Source organism: Vombatus ursinus, unplaced genomic scaffold, assembly GCF_900497805.2.
Source record: "Vombatus ursinus unplaced genomic scaffold, bare-nosed wombat genome assembly UNPS02014775.1, whole genome shotgun sequence".
Taxonomy (NCBI): domain Eukaryota; kingdom Metazoa; phylum Chordata; class Mammalia; order Diprotodontia; family Vombatidae; genus Vombatus; species Vombatus ursinus.
The window spans coordinates 7,528,492-7,555,632 of record NW_020954553.1 but is presented as its reverse complement, the minus strand read 5'-3'; the positions used below and the strand labels follow the sequence as shown (position 1 = coordinate 7,555,632).

Genomic DNA, 27,141 nt, shown 5'->3' with positions numbered 1-27,141 from the left:
TGGCTGGCTGGGCAGATAGGGAGTGGCCCTTCACTGATGGTCTCCAGGCAAAGAAGCTTGATGACCACTTGTGGAATATACCTCAACCAGTTATGGGGTAGATTAGATGGACCCTCAGGTTCCTTCTGATTCTGTAACTGTGCTATACCTCTCTTCATTTCAGTATAGTCCTCAGTAAACTAAGTCTGTCAGGAAATCTGTATTTGACATTTCCATGTTGGTGATGATGACGACCATGACAGGACCTGTGATTTCACAGTATGGGAAACTACACCATAGAAAATGATTGTCTATAGGGAATTATTTAGGAAAGTCCTTCTGCCAATGCAGATCTGCTCATAATGAGAATAATAATCCTAGAGACTTGTCTACTGTACTCAGAAGTTAAATGACTTACTCAAGGTCAAATAGCCAGTAAGTGTCTGAGTTGGGACTTGAAATCAGGTCTTTCAGACTCTCAGGCCAGTTTTCTATTTTACTATGACAGGCTGCCTCTCATCCTTACTATTATAAATAAATAAGGGACTTACCTAAGGTCATGAAACCAGGAAAAAGCAGAGGGAGAACTAGAACCCAGGCACCTGGCTCTCAGTCCAAGTCTCTTTCTACTGGACCATACTGCCTGTCTGCCCAATTCCTATAATACTGGTACCCTAGGAAGGTAGAACTGTCTTCTGGAAGAGGATTTGGCTTGATCTGGCTTGATCTAGAAGTAGAGTATACAGGGGTTTAGACATCCTGGCCCCTCTCCCAGCCTTGGGAAAGGACCCAAAGGAAGTCACATGCCTCAAATTGGCCGCTGGTGTTTTGGGGTTCTAGAAATGAAACTGTTTCTCCCTTTCCTTACTGCCAAGTCATTCTTTGCGCCTTCTTCCCTCGAGGATCTCAAAGCACTTTGTAAGCTGTAATTAACTAGGCTAACAGTGGTGGTTAGCCAACAGTAGGGGCCACGTGGGCTAGCTGAGATGACCTGAGGCTTCACAGTCCAACCAAAGAGAAACTGAGGTTTAGAAACTTAATTAGGGAAAGAATTCCAGGAATCCTGAGACCCAGTCCCATCCAGGGGTGGGGGGGGTGGAGAGGGAGAGAGGCAAGATCCCTCTCCTTGGAACAAATATGGACAGTGGTGGGGTTGGGGGTATGTGTGCATGTATGTGGGAGCAGGATGGATAGAAAATATGTGTGTTGGGAAATGAGAAAAGGGAATATAAGGAAACGAAAGATCCCTTTCTATCTTTACACTAAGACTAATAGAGCATTCATCCTTCGGAGAGTCTTTGCTACCGAGGGTCTCTGTGGGACGTCGGGCTAGTCTCATCCATATACCTAAACTACAAGGCAGACCCTGACCAATCCATTTTCTCATCCTGAGGCAGAACCTCAGAGTTTACCTCCCTGCCGAGGAAGTCCTCAGTTTGTTTTAGGATCGACCCCGAAAATCCCGAGTACTCCTCATCCCAGCTTCCTGTTTAGGACCCTAGAACACTCTCCTCCCCTTCCCGAAAGAGAACTCCGAAACACCTCAACGCTTTTTCAGTGAATCAGCTAAAGTCCCGATCGTCCTCGCTCAGCGAGACCCTGATCCCCGAAATACTTCGTCTCTTCCGCCTATAGACCCCTCCCTTGAATACACCTTTTCCGTTCCCGAAGAGAACCCTGACCACGCTGTCCCCCTTCTCCCGGCATCGAACCTTACTTGGCATACCCTGGCACAGTCTGAGACGGCAACCCGGATACCTTGCTTCCTTTCCCTTTGGGATACCAGAATACTTCCCCTTTCCTGAGATTCTAGCCTGAAGTCCAAGGGCTCCGGGGGGCAGCCCCTAGATCTGAACTCGGGGCTGGGCACACCTCGCCTTTCCAGCAGGCGGTCTGTCCAAGAGTCCCACTTACCTGGCCTCCCTTACCCCCACCCCCAACGCCTCAGTGGGGAGAAACCGCGGAGCAGTGCGCTCCCCTCTGCGGGTCCGGGAGGGCGGGGAGAGGGGCAGGGCTGGGACGAGCCTGGCCGGGCTGGGCGGGCAGGGGAGAGAGGAGGGGGGTGCGGGGATCGGGGAGCGGGTTGGGAGTCAGTGAACTCCCTCCTGTTCCCCACCTCCCGGCCCGCCTCTCGCTTCTCTCCGAGCTTCTCTCCGCCCCAGCCTAGCCCAACCCAGCCCAGCCCAGCCCCGCCGGCCCCTCCTGCCCGGCTCCGCTCGGCCCCAGGGAGCCGCTCAAACTTTTCCTCGGCTCCTTGCTCTCCCTTCGCGCGGCGGCGCCGGCTGCCCAGGGAGGGAACCCCGGCGTCCAGCCCCGCATGGGTGCCGCGCCGCCCCCGGGGGCCTGAGGCTGCCCGCCCGCCCCGCACGCGGCCCATGGCGGCCCGCGCTGCCTCCGCCGCACCTGCGGCTGAGGACCAGAGCGGCCAGGGTCAGGGTCAGGGCCAGGGCCAGGCCGGTGTCCTCCGCAAGAAGAAGTCCCGGGGAGGTCTGCGCCGCGCCTTCAGCTGGCTGCGGGGCAAGCGGAGAAAGAAGAAGGGGCCGCCGGGTGGGGAGGGCGCCGAGCCGCCCCCCAAGGGCAAGAAGTCCGAGGAAAAGGCCAGGAAGGGCAGAGGCAAGGGCAGAGGTAAGGCCGGCTGGCGCTCCGCTCACCTGAGCTGGGCAGGGCTGGGCAGTGCTGGGCAGCGCTGGGCCGCCGGCGGCGGAGGGGGGAGGTAAAGGGATAGGGAGGCGCCCCATTTCCTGAGCCGTCGGGCAGTGCCCAGGGAGCGGCGAGGGTGACCCAGGCCGCGGAGCGGGGGGGTGTACTCAGAATGGTTGGTAGGAAAGGTGGGGCAGAGCCAAGGAGCCCCCTCTCAGGACTTCCGGGGCACTGCCTCAGCAAAGCGGGGAGGTCCCCCCACTCCGACCCCACCCCCTACTTCTGGGCAGGGGATCTCCAGGTTTGCAGAGGCTATGTAGTCTGGCTTTGGGGGGAAGGGCTGGGGGGGGCAACTTTTGTCATCCCCCAGCCTTCCCTGGATGCAAGGGACCAGATCCTCTGTTTTGCTCCCTGGGGCACAGCAAGCAGGCTATGGGGCCTTTGCTGGGTCAACCGCAGCTGCAGGCACTTTGCTGAGTCAGGGGGTCATAGGAGCCTGGGGCCCAGCTCCCCTGGGCAGCCCCAGGGTAGAGAGGCTTGTCAGGCTCTGTTCTGCTTTGCCCTGCCCTGCCCGAACTAGGGCAGTAAGGGATTGGCAACCAAGTTTGTCATGGATCCTGGGTGGCTTCTCTAAGAGGGGAGCTGACCACCTATCTCTCTGGCTTCCTGACTTGGCCCTGTCCAGGGTGCCTCTTGGTATGGGTGGTGGGGAAGAGAGGGTTCGAGAGGGCCTCTTTTGCGTGCTTTCTCTTTTTTTTTTTTCCTTTCTAGTTTTGTCTGTCTCACTCATCACCCACTCACTCACCCACAATGATAGAAATGTTACTAGTGTCCCAGGTGAGGCCCCCCCTCCCTATTTCAGTGACAATTCACTACTTTCATCTTCCTCAATGCTGTTGAGTTGGGGTAAGGAAGCATGAACAGAGAGGTAGTGAACTTTCTGGGGGATACACAGCAGGGCTAGGTAGGTATGCTTCTTTTTGGGGGAAGGGGTAGGAAGGGAACTTGGCTTTGAAGATTTTATTTGGCAGCCTTCTCCTGGCTCATGAGATAATAATAACAGCTCCAATTTCTATAGAGCTTTAAGGTTAACCGGTGGTTTCCTCATAACAGCCCTGTGACACAGGGGGTTCAAGGACAATCCCTTTTAGAGAAGAGGAAGAGACCACAGAGAGGTTAAATAACTTGTCCAAGGTCATAGCTAGTGTGTTTCAGTGTCAGAACTTACTCAGGGCTTCTGACTCAAAGTCCAGCACTCTTTCCACAACAACATATTGCCTATAACTCTGAAGTGTCTTTACACCCTGTCCTGGTCTTGGGTGGCCCTGCTTGGTTGATTCTTTACCCAGGCCATTAGATCCTTATCCCATTTCTGCCTGTATCACCTGAGTTGGGCCTGTTCCCTCAGTTCTCTTGCCCCTCCTACTCTCTCCCTTCCAGACCTGGAAGAAAAGGTGGTGGTGGTGGGGGTGCATCTCTCAGCTTTTCTTCCAAGCCTGGGAGTAGGTGGGGACCTCTTTAGGCCCCAGGGGCTCCCTGTTCCCCAGCATCTAACCACTATCCTGCCCACAGCAGCCGCCTGCCCATGTTTCAGGAAATGGTGGGTGCTGTGTTTACCCACGGAGTGTCCTTTAATCAGCTCTGGGAGGGAAGGAGGGAGGAGAGAATTAGAAGGAAGAGGTTTGGGGGGCAGGAAGAGGAGGGCAGGGAGAGGAGAGAAAAAACTTCTTGTGTGATTGTATCCGGCCTGGCTGTGGTCTGTTTGGATCACTTCCTTGGTTCTGCCTAAGTCTGCCCGAAGACATTCAGCTGGGGCAGTGAGGGACAAGGGCTGGAAGAGAGATTGGTGTCAAAATATACTGAAAAGTACAAGGCTTCCCCCCCACCCCCAACTTCCTGTGCAGGGTCTGCCCCAGTCATCTGCTCAATGCCAACCTATTTGTTGTCACCTCCCCACTCATCCGAAGGGAAATGGGGCAGAAATCACAGGAGGATGGACTATGACTAGATCCTGAGAACTGACCACCCAGAATGGCAAGTCTTTGGGTACAGTGGTGTTGCTAGGGCATTTGGAGCTCAAAGGGCCTCAGAGATTCTCTAATCCAACCCTTTTACAAAGCAGCAAACTGCTGTCCAGAGGATAAAGGAATTGTCCAAGGTCGCACTCAATGGGATCTACTGGCTTGGATATAGTAACGGAATAGACAAATCTGGGCGAAGAAGCCCTGAGGCTGAGTGATAGGCTAGTTGACCCCATTAGGATCTCAGTTCCGGCCAGTGGTTTGACCACCCCTACTCTTTGCACCTGCCCATGTGCCTGAGGTGTTTAGGGTTCCAGCATGCAGGTGAGGTAAGGGCCCTCACCCACGTGTGGGCCTGTCTGCCCCAAGGCTTTGGTAGTGCCTGGGCGGAGTTGGGAGGGAGAGTCACCCTGTTTCCCTCCAGCCTCTCATTATTCGAATTGTTTCTTTCACTCTTGTCCAGCCCTACTTCTCCTCCTCTTCTCTTTCTGAAAAGAAACCAAGAAATTGATCTGATTGCTTTAATCCCTGTTGGCAATGGCCAATGGAGAGGGGAGGGTGAGCCCTAGGGAAAGAGGGAGGGTTAATTCTTTTTGGGAGACTAATCTGAGTGAGAGAGAGAGAGAGAGAGAGAGAATGTAAATGTAGCAGGGGTTCTGTAGAGGATGGAGGGGGAGGGGGTCACATTCCAGTCTGACCTATGAATCATAGAATCATAGGATAGGATTAGGGGCTGGATCTGTGATTTCATTGGTTTAGATCCTAGAGAACTCCCAGGTAGTGAAAAACTTACAATCTTAAGAGAGTGCCTCAAGTATGGAGAAATTGAGTGACTTGGCCAAGGTCACACAGTCAGTATGTGTCAGATCCAGGACCTGAACCCAGGTTTTTTTGGCTTCAAGGGCAGTTCCCTACCTAGTAAAGCTATGCTGCCTTTCATAGGGTGGTGGATTTATAAAATTTTCGAGGTGGAAGGAAATTAGAGATCATTAAGTTTAACCCTTTCATTTTACAGATGGGGAAAGTGAGGCCCAGAGAGGGCAAAGTCACAGTAAGTGTCAGGAACTTCACTTTAAGCCTTCTGATTCTTAATCAATCCTGAGCTCTTTTCTTCTCCATACAATGATGGGTCCCAAAGAGAATGAAATTTGCCTTAGAGGCCTTCTCATTCAACACCCTCATTTTATAGATGGAAAAACTAAGATTCAGAAAATGGCAGTGACCTTGGGACAAGGTCACCCTATTGGTGAGTGGCAGAGCTGAATAGGACTTAAACTTAGGTTTCTTGACCCTCCCCCAGTCTAGGGCACTTAGAATTATGGGCGGTCACAGATGATCTTAGAGATCCTTGAGCCCAACTACTTTATTTTATGGAGGGGAAGCAGTTTGCTCTAGGTGTCTAGGTTCAGTTGGGAGGGTGCTAAGATTTTCTGGTGCTGAGTGGGAGGCCACAATATTCATTGTTTAAAGAGCCCTGGGGCTAAGAGGCAGAAGACTAAGAAAGTTTGGGTAAAATGCTGGCCTCAGGAAGTCTGGAAGATCTGGATTCAAATCCCACCAGTGATACTTACAAATTGTGTTGTTTTGGGGCACTTCATCTTTCTGAGCCTCAGTTTATTTTTCTGGAAAATGGGGGTGATGATGCTTTCAAGTGGTACTGAGACACAGTGGAAAGTATTTGGAGTATGCCTGAATTAAAATCCTGGCTCTTCTAGCCTCAACTTGTACGACCTTGGACAAGTGACTTTACTTCTTTATCTCATTTATTTCATCTGTAAAATGAAGGGGCTTTGTTTAGGTCAGGTCTAATCAACAAATATTTAAGGGCCTACTAAGTGCCTGGCACTGCTAAGCACTGCAGATACAAAGAAAGGCCAGACATAGCCTAGACAATCAAGGAGCTCACAGTCTGAGGGAGATTACATGGAAACGACTGGCACAAACAAGATGTTGTTCAGTCTTGTCCCAATCTTTGTGACCCCATTTATTTAGTGTATTCTTAGCAAAGATACTGGACTGGTTTGCCATTTCCTTCTCCAGCTCATTTTACAGATGAGGAAACTGAGGCAAACGGGGTTAAGTGACTTGCCTAGGGCCTTACAGCTAGTAAGTTTCTGAAGTCGAATTTGAGCTCAGGTCTTCCTGACTCCAAGTCTGGCACTCTATCCATTGCACCACCGAGCAAACAAGATGTAGAAGGATAAATTGCTGATAATATGGGGGGGCATTAATGGGGGACTAGGAAAGGCTTCTTATAGGAGGTGAGATTCTAGTTGAGACTTGAAAGAAGCCAGGAAATACAGAGATGAGAAGGGAGAGAATTCCAGGCTTAGGGGCAGCCAATGAAAATGCCTGGAGTTGGGAGATGGAGTGTCTTGTGTTAGGAGCAGTAAGGGGGCTAGTTGGGTTGTAGTGGATGTGAAGGAGAGTAAGGTGTAAGAAGGGAGGAGGGGGCCAGGTTATGAAGGGCTTTAACTACCAAACAGAGGATTTCATATTTGATATTGGGGGTGATAGGGAGCCACTGCAGGTTATTTATAGGAGTGGAGTGACATGGCCAGACCTGTACTTCAGGAAGATCAATTTGACAACTTAGTGCAGGATGGGCTAGAATAGGGAGAGAACTGAGTCAGGGAAGGAACGAAGATGTTTCCTAAATCTCTGATTCTACCCATAGTATGTACTTCATAGGACTGTTGTGAGGATTAAATGAAGTGGTATATTTGAAAACAATTTTTGGGGGGAAACTTTTAAGTGCTATAGAAATGTCAGATATTATGCTTTAGGCACTGTTCCACTAGGAAACAACAGTATGACCTTGGGAAAGTCACCAATAATCTCTGGGGCTCAGTTTCTCTGACTGTAAATTTGACAAGACCTCTAGCTATTTCTTAATGAAGGTATTAACAGAGTCTCATGCTGCTGGCCCCTGGCCCAGGAGGCCTTGGAGGGTCTTCACACCCACAGAAGTTCCTTCCAACTATAAGAATAAATGGTTCTTTGCCAAGACAGAGATAGGCACTGGATTTATGATTTCATTGAAATAGGGAACTCCTTCCATTAATGCCAATATATACTTTCTTTGCAATTTAGAATCCTAGAGAATTGAGGAGAGAGCACTGAGGTTAAGTGACTTGTCCAGGGTCACACAGACAACATGTCAAAGAACAGAACTTTAACCCAGGTCTTTGTGGTTCTCTATTCACTGTACTATGGTGTTGTTTGCTTAGTGAAGCAATTGAAATGAAAAGAAATGAAAACAAACAAACAAAAAAACAAAACAAAACAAAAACCAGAAAGTAACATGCTGTAGAAATGTAAGAGAAATGTAAGAAGCCTTTCCCCATCCCTAAATCTCAGTACCTTCCCTCTAGGCTTATCCCCAATTTATTCTGTCCTGATCTTGTTTGTACTTAGTTGTTTGCCAGTGGTCTCCCATTTTAGATGGTTCCCACCCCATCCGCCCCACTCCACATTATTTGTATCCTCTGGGCTCGGCACTGTGTCTGGCATATAATAGAGCCTTAATGCTTGTGGCTTGACTTAACATGTAACAATAGCAGAATCAACAATAATAATTGATCTTTACATAACACTTTAAGGCTTTCCAAACACATAACTGACATTATTTCATTTTATCCTTACAACTACCCAGTGAGGTGAGTCCCCAACTCCTAGCACAATGACTGGCACGTAGTAGGTGCTTACTAAATGTTTATTGAATTGAAAGATGCAGATAAGGAACCTGCCTAGGGTCACTCAGCTGGATTTGAACTAGCACGGGATTTGAACCTTGGGAAAGTTGACTCCATGCCTACTGATTTTCCCACTGTATACCATTTGAACCATCACAACAATTTAGGTTTTAGCTGAGTGTAGTATAATAATCTGTTTCTGAGATAGAAATCTCCTATTTGGCATATCGCAGAATTAGGATTCATTATCGTTATTAAACATTAGCACGGTCTAATGGAAGAACCCTAGCCTTAGGGTCAGGAGATAAGGGTTTAAGTCTTAGCTTTGCTATTTCTACCTGGGTGACCTTTGGTGAGTCACTGCCCTTTGGGCCTCAGTTTCCCAATCTGTAATTTCATTCATTCATTCACTCATTTATTTATTTATTGTTGTGGAGTGAGGTCTGATGCTTGCCCTGCTTGTTTTTATATCCTGGGGTAATGATCGTGGTTTTGCTTTGTTCCTGTAAAAATACTGAAGAAATTCCATGTGTAGAGTTAGGACCTAGAGTTAGCACATGTGGACTTTAATCATGGCTGTGTGCTTACTTACTACTTGTATGACTCTCTGAGCCTCAATTTCCTAATCTATAAAGTGAACAGCTTGGATGATTTTTAAAAGTCCCTTCTAATTCTAAATACCGTGAGGTCAGTTATTCTGTGAGGGCACTGGCTATGTAGTTGGCCTCCTGAGGGGTCTCCTAGCCTGATGGGACACCCACCTAGTCTATGGGTATAAGACAGAGACAAAGAAAGATACATATTGTGATGACTTCCAGTTGTGTATGGGATGGGGGGATTAGGATGAAAAGCAAGACTAGAGTCAGATGGGATGAGTCCAAGGGATGCTTCCTAGAGCTGGTGAGACTTGTGTTTGGGGGAAGTGAGGAGCCTAACTCCCCCGAGAGGGAGTGTTTCCTTTAGTGGTGGAGAGTGCTTGTCTGGGTTACTCATGACTGAGCCCATTCTGGAGGGTTCTCCATCCTGTGATGGAAGGAGGCCAATGACCTTCCCCCCGACCCTCTACACCTCTTAACTCCTGATTGAAGATATTGTCAGCTCAACCTCTTGAGTTCAAGGGTCCAGTCCCTTGAACGCTGGGATTCCTGGCCTCTTTTCCACTGGAATGAGAGATAGGCTTCAAGCTTAGTGGGCAAAGGGGATGTAGAGGTCGAATGTAGAGCAATGAAGGGGGGTAGAGAAGCTTAGGTTTTTGTTGAAGTTATTCTGTCCTTTACAAGGTAAGTGGCTGTGTTCAAATCACTTAACTCCCTGAAGACTCAATTTCCTTCTCTGTAAAATGGGGATACTACTCCCATTCCCTGCCTCATTGGGGATATTTTGGGGAAAACCAAGATTCTTGGGTACATAGATCAAGAGGTGGAAGAGACCTCAGAGGTCCTCTGGTGCAACTCCCTCATTTTACAGATGAGGAAACTGAGGCTCAAGGAGTCTGAGTGACATGTTCAAGGTCACATTAGAGATAGGATTTGAAACCAGAACTTTGGATTCCAGAGTTAGTGCTTTGTATATCGTACTACACTGCCTCCAACCTTTGTAATCCTTTTCATTCTAGTAAAGAGTTTTTATGAGTATTATAATTTCCTTTATTCTGAGTGGGGGGGGAGAGGGACACAGAGAAATGTGTTTGTTTGCTTTGTAGCAGAGCCCTGGACCCACAGCTTTTGAAGTCCTTCACCCATGCCCATTCAAACATTTGTTAAGCCTCTGCTATGTGCCAGACCCTTTGGTATTATGGAGGAGACTGAGGAGACAAACGCTTATAGCCTTTGCCCTCAGGGAGTACTCAGTCTAGTTGGGGATGGGAGGATCTCATAAACACAGACAAACAGAATGTATATATTAGAACTTGAAGAAGGTATCAGAAGAATGTAAAGTGCTATGAGATCAGAACAGGGTGAGGTGGCTCCCCAAAACAGCTGGAAGAAATCCTGAGCCAGATGTGTGTGTTTGCGTGTGTGTAAGTGTTTGTTCATGAGTGTGCGCTACATGTTTGTGGAGGTTAGGGGGGGTTAGTCCGGCTGGAGAGATCTTGGTGGGCAGTTGTTGCCCTGAAATGAAGGAAGGTTAAAATTAAGTCACAGGTCTGGAAAATGAGGAAGGGGATGATTATTGTTCACCCTGGGGGAAGAGGTGTAATGGAAAGACCTCTTAGGAACATGTAGGTCTGTGTTCTTTTTTTGGGGACATTTAATTAGCTATGTGACCTTGGGGCCAATTCACAACCTCTCTGTGCCTCAGTTTCCCTATCTGAAAATGAAGTGGTTGGAACGGAGATTAGGACTTGAAGCTCTGGAATCTGGGGAAAGGAAGGACTCTGAAACATGGGGTAGAAGGCAATTATGGTTAGTAGCCTGGAAGTAACAACTCCAGAATGTGAGTAGGAGATATTAGGGACCTGCCCTAGAATAGGGACAGTAAGGGAAGGTAAGGAGATGGAGGGGAGAGGACAATTACTGCTCTGGAGTGTGGGGTGGAAGCACTGAGGGTTGGGGGGAATGTGTGTGGAAAGTGACAAACTTGAGCATTTCTAGCTTCTCTGTTACTATAATAATCTCATCAAGACAGCAAGCATTTAGGGTTTTTGTTTTTGTTTTTGTTTTTTTTGGTGAGGCCATCGGGGTTGTGTCTAGTGTCTGAGGCTGGATTTGAACTCAGGTTCTCCTGACTTCAGGGCCACTGCTCCACCTAGCTGCTCCAAGACAATAAGCATTTATGAAGTACTTATGTGCCAGACACTGTGCTAAGGCACAAATAAAAGCAAAAGGAGACAGCTCCTGCCCTCACAGAGATTACATTCTAATGCAGGAAGACTTCACACCCAAAGGAGCTAACTCATTATCTCTCCCTCTCTCTCTCTCTTTTTTTTTTTTTAAGGCAACTGGGGTTAAGTGACTTGCCCAGGGTCACACAGCTAGTTAGTGACAAGTGTTTGGTCTGAGGCCGGATTTGAACTCAGGTCCTCCTGACTTCAGGGCCGGTACTCTATCCACTGCACCACCTAGCTGCCCCTATAACTCATTATCTCTTAAGAAGATGTTGTGGTTAAGGAGGAGTAGAATAGGGGCCAGCTGGGGCTGCACTCCTCTGATTGGGGTAAAGGATGGTAGTGGGCATGAAGCTGATCATGGCAGGCAAATGAAGGTTGGAATCTGCTACCTTGGGTCCCCAACTCTTCCCTCTCCCCTGGGCCTGGGATAATGGCAACCACTGGCCAAACCAGTGCCTTATGGGAGTGGCCACCTATTATCTGGGGGTGGGAGGGGTTACCCAGGCAGTATCAGACTTCCTGGGCTAGGTCTAGGGAGAGAGCCTCCCTAGAGGGCCCCCCATCCCAGTGCAAAGCCATCTCAGCTGCTCTGGTCACATGCTGAGTAAACCCCATGTGAAAGAGCATTGTACCCCTTGGGGGTGGGGGGGGTGGAGGTGGGAAATGCTACAACACCCACATGGTATTTTGGCTCCAGTGAGTGCCAGCCTGGGAAAGGGATCATAGAAGGATGAGAATCCAGTGCAGATTGTATGTCTCACTCTGTGAACACACAGAGAGACCCCACTTTATAGAACAGATGGACTCCTGAAAAGTTTTTGAATCCCGACCTCAGAGGTCATCTAATCCCAAACCTACCTGAATTCCCATCATCCCTTCCATAGTGTCCTCAATCACTCAGTCTCTCCTTATGCACATTCAATTCAGTACAATGACGAGAGTGCTGGATTTGGAGACCGAGGACCTGGGTTCCAGTCTCCTGTCCTGTTCCTTGAGTGACCTTGGGCAAGGTTCCAGTTTCCTTATCTGTAAAATGTGGGGGGTTGGGTTAGGTGAGCTCTAAGATCTCTTCTGGTCAGCTCTGACTACTGTAATGACTGATTCTTTTGGAGGCCTGTTCCACTCTGGACAGGCCTTTGGTTTCCCCTTATTTTGTGTGTTAGCTTTATTTCTGTAGACGGAAGAATTGAAAAATGAGCTGTTTGTCAATCAGTGGATTTGTGCTGAGTGGCTTCTTTGTGCCCAGTCCAGTCCTGGGGATGAGGGGGAAGGGATCAAGACACTCACTGCTTCTGCCCCCAGTGAAGTTTTTCTATTCTGGGAATTTCTTCAAGCCCACCCTGACATACACCCACAGAGGCAGTAAAAGGGAGGGCTGAAGATTGACGTTGGGGAGGAGAAAAGTATCTGTGTCATTGGAGTTTTCATATAGTAGGTTTGCTTAAAAGTGGAGTCAACTAATACCCAGAGTCAGTCAATAAGCATTTATTAAGTGCCTGCTGTGTACCAGGCACTGTGCCATTTGCTGGGGATACAAAAGAGGCAAAAGATATTTCCTGCCCTTAAGGAGCTTACATTCTAATGGAGTAAAGGGTCTTTAGGCAGCAGGTGGAGTGTGGTCCTCCTTTCTCCTTTTCTCCTGGTGTCTTCCAGGTCCTCAAGCCTGACTAGGTGGCACCCATCAGCAATAACCCTTGACTCTTTCCACAGGGATCTCCAAGCACCTTAGACCAGTCCTCTTTTCTTTTTTTATTTTTAGGCAATTGGGGTTAAGTGACTTGCCCAGGGTCACACAGCTATAACTGTCAAGTGTTTGGTTGGAGGCCGGATTTGAACTCAGGTCCTCCTGACTCCAGGGCCGGTGCTCTGTCCACTGTGCCACCTAGCTGCCCCTATCCAGTCCTTTTGTCTTGAGATATATTAACTTGAGTATCTTTTCCTCTGAGTTGTTGACACTTTCCTCCCAATTCCATTTCCTAGCTCTCTAGCTCCCTGTTCACACACAGAAACTGAGGTTCTGTTCACACACAGAAACATTGAGGTGCCATAGGATCACAGGATTTACAGTTGGAAAGAATCTTTGAGATCATTCAGCCCATCTGCCATTTTACAGATGGGGAAATTGGGGCCCATAGACAGGAAGGAACTTGCCCAAAGTCACAAGTATTAATTATTAGAACCTAGGATTTTTTTTGGGGGGGGTAGGCAATGGGGTTAAGTGACTTGCCCAGGGTCACACAGCTAGTAAGTGTTATGTGTCTGAGGCTGGATTTGAACTCAGGTCCTCCTGAATCCGGGGCCAATGCTCTATCCGCTGCGCCACCTCGCTGCCCCAGAACCTAGGCTTTCTGACTCCAGATCTATTGGGGAGTGGGGGGAGGGTGCTGAGAGAATCTTTGAAAGTAGCTGAGCTTAGAGACAGTCTGTGGGTAGAGAACCTGGCTCCTTGGAATCAGTCAAATCCACATACTTAATGGAAAGAATGCCAGTCTTAGTCAGAAGACCCGTAGTTGAATCCTAGCTCTTTTCCTTAACACCCATGTGACTTTAGGTATAATACTATTGCATCTTTCCAGGACTCAGTATTTGTCTCTGTAAAATGGGGGCAGATTTGCTTGCTGATCATAGAAGCAGAGAATGCTAGAGCCAATAAGAGGCCTTAGAGATCATATAACTTGACCCCCTGACTTTATATATGGGGAAGGTCATCTAGGCAGTAATAATAACATTAGTTTTAGCTCCCATTTCTGTATCACTTAATAGCTTATATGGTACCTTCTTCAGTAACACCATGGTGCAATGGAAGGAAGGCTGGGATTTAAAGTCAGAGGACTTGGGTTCAAAGACCTAAGGTCTCTTCCAGCGCTAAATCTGATTTACGAATTCCTATGAAGAAGTGAGTGCACGTTGGTCCCGTTTTACAGATGAGAAAACCAAGGACCTGCATCCTGTCTATGTCTCATTTCCCCAACCCGGTAGGAGGGTGCTAGTTCCTGGGCTCTGCCTAGCAGGGATCATCGCCGCCTCCTCTTCCCAGGAGCCTCCAGGGTTGCCTAGCTTTGGGAGGAGGGCCAGAGGTAGGCGTCCCAGTGGGGGCGGGGGAGAGCCCGCATACAGGAGCGCGCCCCGCCCCTCGCCTCCCCTCCGAGGCCCCGCCCCTCCCGGGCGTGCCCATTGGCTGCAGGGACCGTGGCGGCCGGAGCTGCCGGAGCGCGCGGGGGCCTGAGCGCGCGCCAGCCCCGAGCCATGTAGCGCGCGCCCCCTCCCCCGCCCACTCCCATCCCCATCCCCGCCCCCGTCCCCCAGGGTCCCTGCGCGCCATGGGGAACTCCCACCACAAGAGGAAGCCCCCCAGCAGCCGGACCCGCAGCTTCTGGCATTTCGGGCGCCGCCGGGGGAGGCAGGGAACAGGTAGGCGGGGGCGAGGGGAGGGGGATGGGAAGGGGCCAGAGGCTGCCCCGCGCGGCCCGAGCCCCGGTGGAATGGTGGGGTCGTGCGTCCGGTGCCTTGGGGGTCCCTCTCCCTAACCCCTACCCATGCACACGGGGACCCAGCTGCATGCTCACACATGTGCCTTCACACATGCACATAGCTACATGCAAAGGACACATATGAATGCGCCTGTACGTGGTACGGTACATCTTCACACAGTTACATAGCCTTTGAGAAAGTTACACAGACAGGGCAGCGATACATGCTTACACATGAGTGTGTACAAATGGAGACATAATTACACAATATGCCCCTATATGCTGCCATGGATAGCCACACATGGCCACAGTTACAAAAACAGAACAGGGATACATATTTACCCATGGCTATGTATACAATGACACATAGTTACAAATCACACTCAGTCACACATGAATTCTACATAGGGGACACAGTTACACAAACAGGACCGAGAACATGCTTATTTTTTATGTCTTGTATAATTGTGACCATATCCATCTGGGCCCAGAATTATTGAAGATTTGGATCTATGTTTACACACATGGGCACACAGTTACACATGGCATATATGCACACTTGCACATGGATATCTATGAATGGACACATAGTTATACAGATGTCCGCAATCACTCTTGTTATGGTTATACAGATGCCCACATAGATTTGCAGGTGTGGATGCAGACACATACTTACCTAGGCATAGTTCCCTTCAGCAAGCATTAATCACCCACTGTGTGCAGAGCACTGGTTCACAATTACATGTACTCACAATTACAGATAGACAGTCACACAGACTCACATTGTCATATACAGACACCGAGTTATATACAGACACAGCCTTACACTGTTTTTACACAGTGGCTGACATACACTCACACTTGTTCTTCTGTCCCACCCTGCAGACCCCAGAGGGCAGAAAGTTGACTGGAGGGAGGGAGAAAGAGACAAAAGGAGGGAGCTGGAGGCTCAGGGCTGGCTCCATCTGACCACATCGGCCATCTGACTGGTTCTCTGGGGCGCCCTCTCCCCACTGTCAAGGGTCTAGGCCCATCCCTCTTCTATCCCCCCCTTTTCAATTCAGTCACCCAGCTGGAACAGCCTGGGCCCCAGTCTGTGCTGGGATCTGCCTGAAAGGTTGTATTTCAACTGCAGGGGTGGGGGAGGGTCCCCTGAGGCTGGGCAACAGGATTCCTGGCTTCCCCCTCTAGTTCCCTCAGTGCTGGGAGAACTGTAACATGAACTGGGATTGATATGTGTGTGTGTGGGAGAGGACATCAGAGAGATAGATAGGGGGAGGAGGTACAGCCTCACCCTCTCCTCACATCCCCTCCCACTGGGGAGCTGCCTGGTCAGGTGGAAACCTCTGGGCTATTTCCTAGGCAGAGAACCCTATGGGGAGGATTGTGGGTGAGGGGGCAGGGGAAGCTGTTGCCCATTTCTCCTGGTCCTTTAGATTCATAAACTATGTAAATTCATGGACTCTGTGAACTTGAAGGGCTCTTTGAGACTATCAGGTCCCAACCCCCCCTGTTTACAGATATGGAAACTGAGGCCTACACCTAGAAAGGAACTTACCCAAGGTTGTCTGTTCCAGTCTGGGTAGAGGGAATTTGGTTTTCTGTACTTTTCTTGGAGAGAGAATGGGTACCTCCTAGAGGTCAGGTATCTGATTGTGACCCTGGGCAAGTCCCTTTTCCTTTCTGAGCCTCAGTTTTAGCATCTGCAAAATGAGGAGGGCATTGAACTAGATGGGTTTCTGGGTAAAAACTAACATTTCTCTGAGGGATGTGGCCCCCCCCAGAAAGGTTGAATGCCTTCCTACCCAGCACTTTACCCAGGGAATCCTTGGGAAAGAGAATCCTGGGATTCTCTGTCCAACATCCCTACTATTTCCTATTCACCCTCCCAGGCAGGGAAGGGGAATATAGCATGGAGAAATGACCCTCCTCCCTTGTATTTATAATCCTGCTGACCTGGATGGGATAAGTGCTTGGAGATCCTCACTGCTGATGAACTTTTGCGTTTTCCCTGGGAGTGACTGGAGGGTATCAGAAAAGAAAACATAGTCTTTATTTTCAAGTTACTGACAGGTTAGTTGAAGAGATAAGACAAACATGGTTGGAGAGATCATATTTCCAGACAACATATTAAGGCAATATGAAAAAGTATCCCTTTACTATTCAAGCCCTAGCTAGACATGTGTAAGAAGGAATTCAGAAAGGTTAATGAGGGAAGGCTTCACAGAGGAGATGAGTCTTGAAGTGGGCACTGAAGGAGGTATGGACCTTCATTTGTCATAGAGCAGCATGCATGCACTACTGCAAAGAGGTTGGATTTGGAGCAAGATACATTGTGTTGGAAAGCTGCTTCCAATGCTCACCACCAGGCTTCCCCCTGGCAATTTTTTCTTATTTGGAATGTCAGTTTCCTTATCTGTTAAGTAAGGGGGTTGGAATACATGATCCCCAAAGTCCTTTGAGGACTAATTACCTTTTGGGAAAACCAGGGGAGAGCATTCTAGGTGAGAGGAGAAGCCTGAACAAAAGCACAGAGTGGGGAAGGGGAGGACAAGGAAATAAGCCTGGTTGGGGCTGAGGATGCTTTTAAAGGAGGAGGGGATTAGATGGGGTCATTTGAGGAGGTTTCACGGGGTGACCAAAGATGCTGGTATCATCACAAGATTTAGAGTTAGAAGAAGGTCATCTAGTTCATCTCCAAGGTGAAGTTACATTCAGCTGTGTCAGCCTCAGTTTCCTTATGGCACAGAGATATCACATGACTATATGCATGTCAAGGCTATTTTCATAGTCTTCTAACAGGGATTGGGTTGAGGAATTTGGATCTGATTTGCTCAGGCAGTCGGGAGTCATGATGGGTGGGTTTTTTTTTTCTGTTTGTTTTGTTTTTAGGTAAGGGAATGTTGGCCCTGAGCTGATTTTAAAAAGAAAGATCACTTGACCATGTGCATGATGGAAAGGGAGAGACTGGACACTGTGAGACCTGTTGGAAGACTTTGAAAGTAGCCTTGACGTGTATAAAATCATGTGATATCTCTCACAACAAAACTGAGGCAGATGCAGTTGGTTGTGACTTCCCCTTGGAGATAGACTGGATCACCTTCTAACTCTAAATTCTGTGATGGTACCTGCATCTTTGGTCACCTGTTGTTCAGAAATAAGGTTTAGAACTGACCGAGCTATTATCATAGTTCAGATAAGAGATGGTTGGGGCTGGGGCTAAGGTAGGGATGGACTATTGGAAAAGAGAGAGATCAGATCACAGGGGGAGAAATTAACCAGCGATAGTAAAAAGAGATCATGTGGCATGGTGGAAAAAAATGATGGATTTCCAGGCAGATAATCTAGATTTGAATCTAGGCTCTGCTGCTTGTGTGACCTTTGGTAAGACCTTTAACCTCTCTTTGCCTCAGTTTCCTTATCTGAAAATGGCATTGGGCTGATGGTGTTGGACTTCTACGTTCCTTTCCAGCTCTAAATCTGTGATCTTATATTTAGATAATGGCAGTGAGGGAGAGGAGGAGTTGAGGTGACTCCAGGTCTCTTGGAGGATGGTAGTACCATTGACAGAAGTGCCAAAGTTGAAAGGTTTAGGTGGTAAGGAAGAGTTTGGCTTTGTAAGAGCTGAGTTTGAGGCCCTGGGAGCACACGCACAGGGAGATGTCTTGGACTTTGTTGGAGGTATGGTTTTAGAGTTGGGAGGTATCCATATACCAAAGAGGTGATAACTTCTTGGCTAAGGACTAGTTCATCCTGAGAGATGGTAGATGGAGAGAAGAGGGCCGAGGGCTCAGTGGTGAGTGGAGTTTGGTGATGGGGCAGAGGAGGGCAAGGTGGGAGAGACTGTGTGGAAGGAGGGATGCTCAAGTGTCAGACTGGTTCCTCGAGAGCAGGGACAGTACCTCTAACATAATTCCTTTCTGTAGGTTTAAAGAACTATTGGCTTTTTAAACAAGGGACAACACTGTGAGGTTGATATTTGTTGCCTCACTTTATATGTTGAAAGATTGAGTGGCTTGATCCCAATCCTGTAGCTAGTGAAGAAGGCAGAATTGGAATCCAGGTCTCCTGACTCCAGACTCAGTGATCTCTTCCTATACCATGCTGCCTCTTTTAATAGACTCCAGTAGATGGGTGATCTCATTGAAATAATGCTTCTTTACATAATTAGTACTTAACAAGAATGTATGCATTTGAATTGAATCTCTGAGCCTCAGTCTTTCTATTAATATGGGAGGGGGGCTGGATTAATGCTATATAAAGTTTCTTACTACAGTAAATCCTATGACTTGGGGTAATATCCCACTACAGAAATTTGTAGCTATATTGATCCTTGGCAAGTCACTTAAATCAGTTTCCTCATTTGTAAAATGGCCTTTGAAATTGAAAAGTGTGGGGAGCCCAGTCTAGATTTAACCTGGAAGACTTCCCAGGAAGTTTTCTGGACCAGCTCTCTTTCCTCCTCCTTGGCCAGCTGGGCCAGGAGTAAAGGTAGAAAGCCTTGAGCCTCCTCTGAGACAGAACCTGGGGGGGGTGGAAGTAGCTGCGTGGGGGGCCTGGGCAGGTGTCTCTGTGGGGGAGAGATGGGATAGGATCTCCTTATGTTTGTTCTCAGCTCCATGGAAACACTGCTCAAACTGTAGCCTAGGAATTTGCATTTGGGCAGGTCTGGGTGGGGACTAGAGGGAAGGGAAAGGCTGTGACACCTCCCTCCCCCATCAGTGTACGTGTGTGTCTGTGTGTGTTGGGGGTGGGGAGAGGGAGGCAGTGCCAGGGTTTTGGGGAGGAAGTCAAAGGTCCAGCTCCTACTTGGAGAAACTAGGGTTGCTCTGAGCAGTCTGGGAATTCTGTCCTCAAGGAGCAGGTGGGGTGGGGAGCATTGTAAGAAGTACTGTATGTTGTTGGTCTGGTGCTGGGAAGAGACTCCCTGCACTGCCCTTGGGCTTTCAATTCAGTGGGGCCTGTTTTAGGTTGGCTAATATTCCTAGTACATTTTGAAGATCACACCGGTGTAAAGCCTCCCTAACACTTCCTGGCTCCTTTGGGTAGAAAAAAATTCGACAAGTGTTTTCATTCTTCCCCCATGGGAGATGGAATGGGAGGGGATACCTTAACAGCTTGTATCTATAGTGTAAAGAACTTTAAAAGTGTTTCACTGATGTTCTTTTTTTTTTTTTTTTTTTTGCAAGGTAGTTGGGGTTAAGTGACTTACCGAGAGTCACACAGCTAGCTAAGTATTAAGTGTCTAAGTCCGGATTTGAACTCAGGTCCTACTGAATCCAGGGCCGGTGCTCTATCCATTGCGCCTCCTAGTTCCCCTACTGATGTTCTTTAAAAAAAAAAAAAGACTCACTTCCCAGTGATACCCTGCACGCCTTCACCCCCTGCCCTGCTCCACTCTCCAAGAGAGTTCCATCTTGTAACAAAAGCACAAATAAGCAAAACAAATCAACACATTGACCAAGTGTGCTTCATTTATGTCCTTGTAGTTTTTCACCTCTCCTGCCTCATGGTGAAGCACCCCATGTATGGTAGGCATTGTGAATTCTGATGACGTGACTTGCCCAAGGTCACACATCTGGTAAACTGTGGAGCTGGGGCTCAAGATCCTCATTGTGCTTTGATTTTAGGCCTCCTTAGTTGGGAAGCAGTGGTGGCTACTGCCTGCTTGCTGTGCCCTCCTGATTCCCCTTGTCTTCCCTCTTTGCCCGCTCCCACTTACCCACCCTCTCCCCAGTCCTATGATTCCTCTTCTTCTGACTCTAAATCCAGTGTTATTACTTACCACAATAAGTCTTCAGGCCCTTCCTCCAGTCATCCTACTGGGTGGGTGAAACCCAGACAGAGAGAGAGAGACTTGTTTGAGGTAGGGGATATAGTGGGTGCCAGGCCTAGAATATAAGGATCCTGGCTCACAGAAGCCGAAGTAGGTTTGCCCAGGGTGGGGGGTGTGAAATGCCTGGCCCAGTGAATCTATTTTGGCTTGGCGACTTTGGTGGGGAATGGCCTGTGGGGCTGCTGCCTGGTTAGTCTTGTTTATTCATTCCCCATCTCCCTTGGATCCTTGAAGATTCCTTCTTTTCCTTATCTGAGCTCCTGAGATAAGGAAAGGCCCTACCCTTCCTTGAACTGTTAGGCTTCTTATGGGGAGGAAGTTCCTTGATGATATTAAACAGCCCCCACTAAAGACCCAGAGGGTCTTCCCAATAAAGCCTCTTTGTTCAGGCATCCAGTTTTTCCTGGCCCCTGGTCCAGTTGGCAAGCATTTGTTAAGTGCATATTATGTGCCAGGGCATTGTGCGAATCCCAGTCTCTTCCTCATTCTCAGTGTACCTGAAGGATAGATCATGGGATTAGGTATTGACCTTTTCTATGGGAAGTTAGGATGGGCTGGAGAAAGACTTAGAAGATCTCCAGATTTAGAGCTGGAAGGAATCCTGGAAATCATCAATCAAACGATCAACAAGCACTGTCAGTGCTTACTACGTGCCAGGCACCATGTTAAGTGCTGGGGATACAAAGAAAGGCAGACATTCCTTGTCGTCAAGAAGCTTACATTCTGATAGCAGAGGCAATCTGTCAATAACTAGGTACATACAGTATATATGCAGAGTAGAGTGAAGGTAGCAGCTGGGTATCTAGGTGGTTCGGTGGATGTGGTTTGGGTCCTGAAGTCAGGAAGACTCATCTTCCTGAGTTCAAATCTGGCCTCAGACACTTACTAGCTGTGTGACCCTGGACAAGTCACTTAACCCTGTTTGCCTCTGTTTCCTTATTTGTAAAATGAGCTAGAGAAAGAAATGGCAAAACACTCCAATATCTCTACCAAGAAAACCTCAAATGGGGTCACGAAGAGTCAGACTGAAAACAAATAAAAACCAAAAATATGAGAAGGGAAGAGCAGCTAGGGGCTGGCAAAGGCCTCCAGTAGAAGGTGGGATTTCTGTTGAGTCTTGAAGGAAGCCAGGGATTCTGGGAGGCAGAGGTGAGCAGGGAGAGAGCATTCGGGGCATAGGCACTAGCCGGGGCAAAGGCCCAGGGATCAGATTGTTCAAGGCATAGCAAATAGGTCAGTGTAGCTAGATCAGAGAGAGGCCTAAAGTGGGAGTGTAGGAAGGGGCTAGGTTCTGAAGAGCTTTAAAGAATGCCAACTAGAGGACTTTCTTCTTGATCTTGGAGGTAATAAGAACTAATTAGGCAAGGGTGGCCCTTGCCATAATCAGATCTGTGCTTTAGAAACATGACTTTGGGAGCTGGGTGGAGGATGAGTTGTAATGGGCACAGAGGTCAGTTAGAAGACAATGTAGGTGAGGTGATGGGGGTCAGAATTAGGGTTGGGGGCTAGAGAGAAGGGAGTGAATTGGAGAGATCTTGTAAAGGTGGAAAAAGATACGTGGGTACCTAGGTACGTGAATGTGGGGGAGTGGGGAGACTGGCAGTGAGTTAGGTTTGACACAAGCTGTGAGCTGGGTGACTGAAGGATGGTGGGTCATGAACCAAAAGAGAAGAGGCTGTGCTTGAAGGGAGGAGATCATGGCTTTTGTTTTGGAAATGTTGGCTCTTAGATGTGTACAAGTTTATCTAGTCCAGTGAGGAGCACCTCCCCTTTCATGGGGCCTGCAAGGTCAAAACTATCTTCATAATAATCCTAAGATGTTTTATTTTATAATAGGATAGATATCGATAGATATAATCTGTGTGAGCAAAAGCTCTTTAGGGGAGTCCTCACTAATTTTTAAGAGTGAGACCAAAAAGTTTGAGAACTGCTGATCTAGTCTGACTCCTCTTTTTTGTGGGGTCAGATCTGGATCTGTGGTTCCATTGGGATAGGGAAGTGGGCAGTGACTGGGGAAGAGAGACCTGGGCCCCAAGCACCATCTCATACACAAACTGGCTGAGTGACCCTAGATAGGTCCCTTAACCTCTCCCAGTGCCCCAGGCACAGTTCTAAGATTAGAATTGCTGGGTAAGTGAAGGTCAGCTTTGGTGGAGGGGAATTTCTTAATTGAGGGGTGGGGAAGGGAAAAGAATAAGCATTTATATAGCACCTACTGTGTTCCAGACACTGTTCTAAGCGCTTTACAAATATGATCTCATTTGATCCTCATAACAACCCTGGGACGGTGCTATTATCCTACATTTTATTATCCCCATTTTACATTTGAGGAAACTGAGGCAAATAGTTTGTGACTTTCCCAGGGTTACTCTGAGATTGAATGTGAACTGAGGTTTTCTTGACTGCAGAGCCAGCACTCTATCCACTGGGCCCCTTGGCTACCTCAAGAATTAGGGCTTCCTTATAGCACTGACGTTGGTCCTCTCCTCAACCCCTTCCCAGGAACTCCCAAAGTAGAAACTTCCTCTTTCTGGGCAGATCAGTTATGGCTTTGAAGTTTATGATTTGAAGAGAGTTGCCTGTAGCATTGACAGGTTATGTGTTTTCCCTCTTACTGTTTGTTAATGGCCCCCCAAATCCACCTAGGAGCTTGTGTCAACTCAACTCCTCGTTGTCATTTCCCCCCTCCCCCACACTCACATATCCACAAGTCTTTTTCTACTTTTATAATATCTCTCCAGTCCGCTCCCTGCCCTATTCACATAGACTGGTGTGTATGGCCGAGGGGACGGCTCTGAAACCTGTTCTCAATCTGCTACATTTACACTGCCTCCCTTTAATTGAGGGGAAAACTGAGATCCTGCTGGGGGCTGGGCCTCACCTAAGTTTGTCCCCATGCAGTGTGAGGAGAGGAGGCTGGAATTCAGATCCAGGTCCTCCCACCTCAGGCACTTGGCTCTTTCCTCTATTCTGTGATGGTCAGTATATAGGTGGGGAAGACTTGGGAGTCTGCTGGGTGCCGGTGCTCAGCCTTTATCTTGACTGTTTGCGGCTCCACTTGACTTTTGGAGAGCAAAGAAAGAGGGATGGAGAAAAGAAACTTGGGCCTCTTGTGGGGGAAATCTTGCAAGCCTGGTAAGCAGGCTAACCCTCTGCAACCTTGGGCAGGCCATTTCTTTTCTGTAGACCTCAGTTTCCCCTTCTGTAAAAAGTACCTTCTCAGCTGGTTTGAAAAGTCAAAAGTGTGATACCAATAAGGAATTCTTACTTTATTTTTATAATTTGGGTGACTAAACCAGATACTCAATTGGGACAATAATTGATTATTGCTCCTTGTACTCTGCTCTACTTAGCCTGAGGGGTCCCTCAGTGGAAAGATTGCTCTCTTCCTCCTGGGCCCTCCTAGCTCTTCCCCCCACCAACTAATGTTTACCTTAAAACCTGCTGGTCCGCTTGGCTGGGGGTAGGGGGAAGGGCTGCTGTTGTTTCAGTGGGGCAGGGCTGGAAACTCCCCTGCTTTCACTACACCGAATGGGGTGTTTCCCCTCTCCTTGGCTGCAAACCTTCCCTTCCGTCCCTTGGATCAATTGTCCAAAGGCCAATACTCCTCCTCCTTTGAGAACAGAGAGGGTCTCCTTGAATCTGGGGGGGGGGGTGTGTCTTTCTGAAACAGGGCTAGTCCTTTCTCTAACCCCTCTTGGCCAGCCTGGGAGTGACCGGTGGGGGGTTAGGGGGATGGGTGGGAGAGGCATTCCTTTGTTTGGGCTAGAATGTGGGTTTAGGGACTCCCCTCTCACTCCATTCTCACGGGGCTTTACAAGGCTCAGCCATCACTGTTGCATGCCCTCCATCACTCTCCCTGCCTCTTCAAGATTTCTTCCCGCTTCCTTAGGGCAACTGGGGCGCATAGCCAGGCCTGGGATCCCCAGCTGCATCCACTCCGCAGCTCCCCGCTTCTCTTTTCTTACTCTGCCTAAGTAGACCTCCTGTCCTGGTGTGTGGAGAAGGCTGGGCCCTGAGGCACTGAGGAGGTAGGCTGGGAAGGAGCTGGGGATTGACTCTTTCCCCTTCAGGATACCCCTCCCCCTCTCATTCCTCTGCTCTGACTCAGGCGGGTGCTTTGGGTGCTCCCTCCTGCCCCGCCCCTGCCCCCTGTACAGGAATTGGGCAGGTTGAGACATCACCCTGGAGGATGTTTCCCACATCATAGAATGGCAGAGCTGGAAGGAACTGTAAAAAAAGACAACATTGGAACATCCAGCATTGAATGGAAGTTCTGGAAAGGACCTTGGAGTGTGAAATGCTCAGCCTGGGAAATGACTTTGGGGTCACCAATGCCCTCATTTCATAGAGGGGGGAAACTGAGACCTTGAAAAAGGAAGTGTCTTGCCCAAGTTTACACAGCTCTTTGTTGAGTGTCAGGACTTTAAACTTATGTCTTTGGTCCTTGTTCTGGACTCCTTGGCCATCCAGGCAGGGGGGGAATAATGTGTGGTGTTGGACCTGAAGTCAGGAAAATCTGGGTTCGAATCTTGCCTCTGACAATGAATAGTTTTGTGACTAGGAAGCAGTCACTTAACCTCACTCAGCATCAGTTTTCTCATCTGTAAAATGGGGATAATACGTGACAAATAATAAATGTTTGTCATAGACTTTAATGCTGTATGGATTTCACAGGGTTGTTACGAGATGTTTATGAAGTGAGCACTATATAAATGTCAGTTATTATTATTACTACACTTTCTATTACATCAAGCTGTCTGAGTGCAAGGTTTGATTGGGGTATCCTTTTCTTCTTTCCCTTCCTCAGCTAGGGAGGGAAGGAGCCCCCTGGGCTGGGTGGTGGTAGTATTGGACAGCTTTCTTAGTAGCGTGTGCTATACTCGGGTATGGGGTCTAGACAGGGTGCAGCAGGCTTGTGAATGGTCTGTGACTAAAGTTTCTTCGGGGGAAGTTCCCTATTCCTACCCTCCAATCTTCTCTAGGTCCTTTGTAGACCTGCTTCCACTGGGACATGCTTCCATGGAGGTAGCTAGGAGGTGGCTGACTGAAAGTTGAGGAGGCCCTTCAGCTGCAGGTCTCAAGACTACAGGTCGGGGAGGGGGGTTGTCAGGACAACCAGATGTTATCAAAGCCCAGGCTGGGGGACTTGGCTCCAGTGATGTGCAGCTGTCAACTCACAGCTGTTGTGCACCTGGGACCCTCGTTCCTAGGGGTATCTGATCTGCAGCCTTCTCTCTCTGGCCTGCTTTGAACAGCCCCTTCCCACCTCCTGCCTGTTTCCCCCGGGCCTGGCTATTTCTTCTGGGTCGGGGCTGGGAAAGAGACTGAAATCCTTTCTGTTCTAGAGGGGGTGAGGATCTGCCCACCTTCCCTACCCAGTGTTTGAGTCTGGGTTCCCAGGGCCTCCACTTCATAACAGATTTCTTTCTCCCCCTCATCCAGTAGAATCCTTTGTCCCGGAGGTAACCAAAAGAATTTGAGATTTTGGCCTGGGGCCCAAGTTTTTACCTGTTTTGAGGGAGGAGACAGCCTCTGGTCTGAGGAGGGAAGGGGAGGAGGGACATACAGCTCCCTTACATACATACAGGCCCCCTTCTTCTCTTCCCTCCCCCCCAGGGAGACAGGGACCTACACTGGGGGAAAAAAAAAGGAAGCCAGTGAAAGAAAACCAACAGAAGAATCCCACAGAGAAATCTAGCAGCAATGGGCACAGTGTTATCTGGCAGATGAAATCCATAGAGCCAGATTTCTTTCCCACACAATGAAGCGCACCTAACACTACTGCGAATCTGCAGGAAAGTTGATTCTCTCCTCAGGCTTCCTGGCCCCAGTTCTCCTGGGGGCTCTGGCAAGAAGGGATGGTCATTGAAGGTGGGGTTAATGGAAGCCAGAGGCCACATTAGGAGTTGGTGAATAGGAGAATGGGAGCCCAGGAGCTGGGTTCCTGCAGGAGGGAGTAGGGCCAGGAGAGGGAGAAATTGGAATCCTGAAAAAGCCCAAAAAAGGCTGGACATGGAAATGAATAATTATAATCCTAGCGATATGTCTTCTCTACAAATGGGAGCTCATTTGAGGAAGGAAGGAGCAGAATGACTCTAATTCCACCCCCACCCCACCCCGCCTTGGGCTCTCTGCCAGTGCCAGAGATGCCATGTGTCTGTGGGCGGTGTTATGGGGTGTGTGTGTGTGTGTGTGTGTGTGTGTGTATGTGTATGTGTGTGTGTGGCGTATGGAAGTGTGTGTGGGAGTGCAGGTGTGTTCATGGGAAGTGTGCAATGAGTTTGTATGCTCTCAGCAATTAACCACTGGGGGGGGTGGTATCAAGAGAAAATATCAGAAAGGGTTCTGGTTTCCCAGGGCCTGTACTCCATAGCAGATTCCCCCCCCCCCAATCCAATAGAATCCCATTGTCCCTGGGGACCCTGGTTACAGTCTTGGGTTTGTGGATCATTACCTGTATGGCCTCAGGCAAATCCTATCTGTGCGGGTGTGTTTCTTCATCAGTAAAATCTTGGGGTAGGATCGGATGCCCTCTTAAGGTCCCTTCTACCCATGTATCTTTGATCCTATATGTGTGTGAGGAGTATGCCTGTGTAGGGGTGGGGGAGGGGTTGGGATGTGGTTCGTGTGTGTGTGTGTGTGTGTGTGTGTGTGTGTGGTGGGGGGG

At 48.7% G+C, this 27,141-nt stretch overlaps 1 protein-coding gene across 2 annotated transcripts in view; it reads left to right on the top strand.

The window, feature by feature from the left end:
- The first annotated feature begins 2,354 nt into the window (after positions 1 to 2,354).
- Positions 2,355 to 27,141, top strand: part of KIAA1522 (KIAA1522 ortholog) — a 43,215-nt gene continuing 18,428 nt past the window's right edge. Inside the window, exon 1 of one of the 2 annotated variants that reach the window (XM_027864625.1) lies at positions 2,355 to 2,604. In XM_027864625.1, coding sequence (XP_027720426.1) covers positions 2,355 to 2,604 — 250 coding nt within the window. Of the gene's footprint in view, positions 2,605 to 14,485; positions 14,577 to 27,141 lie in introns of those variants that run through there. The other variant, XM_027864627.1, reaches the window with a different exon arrangement.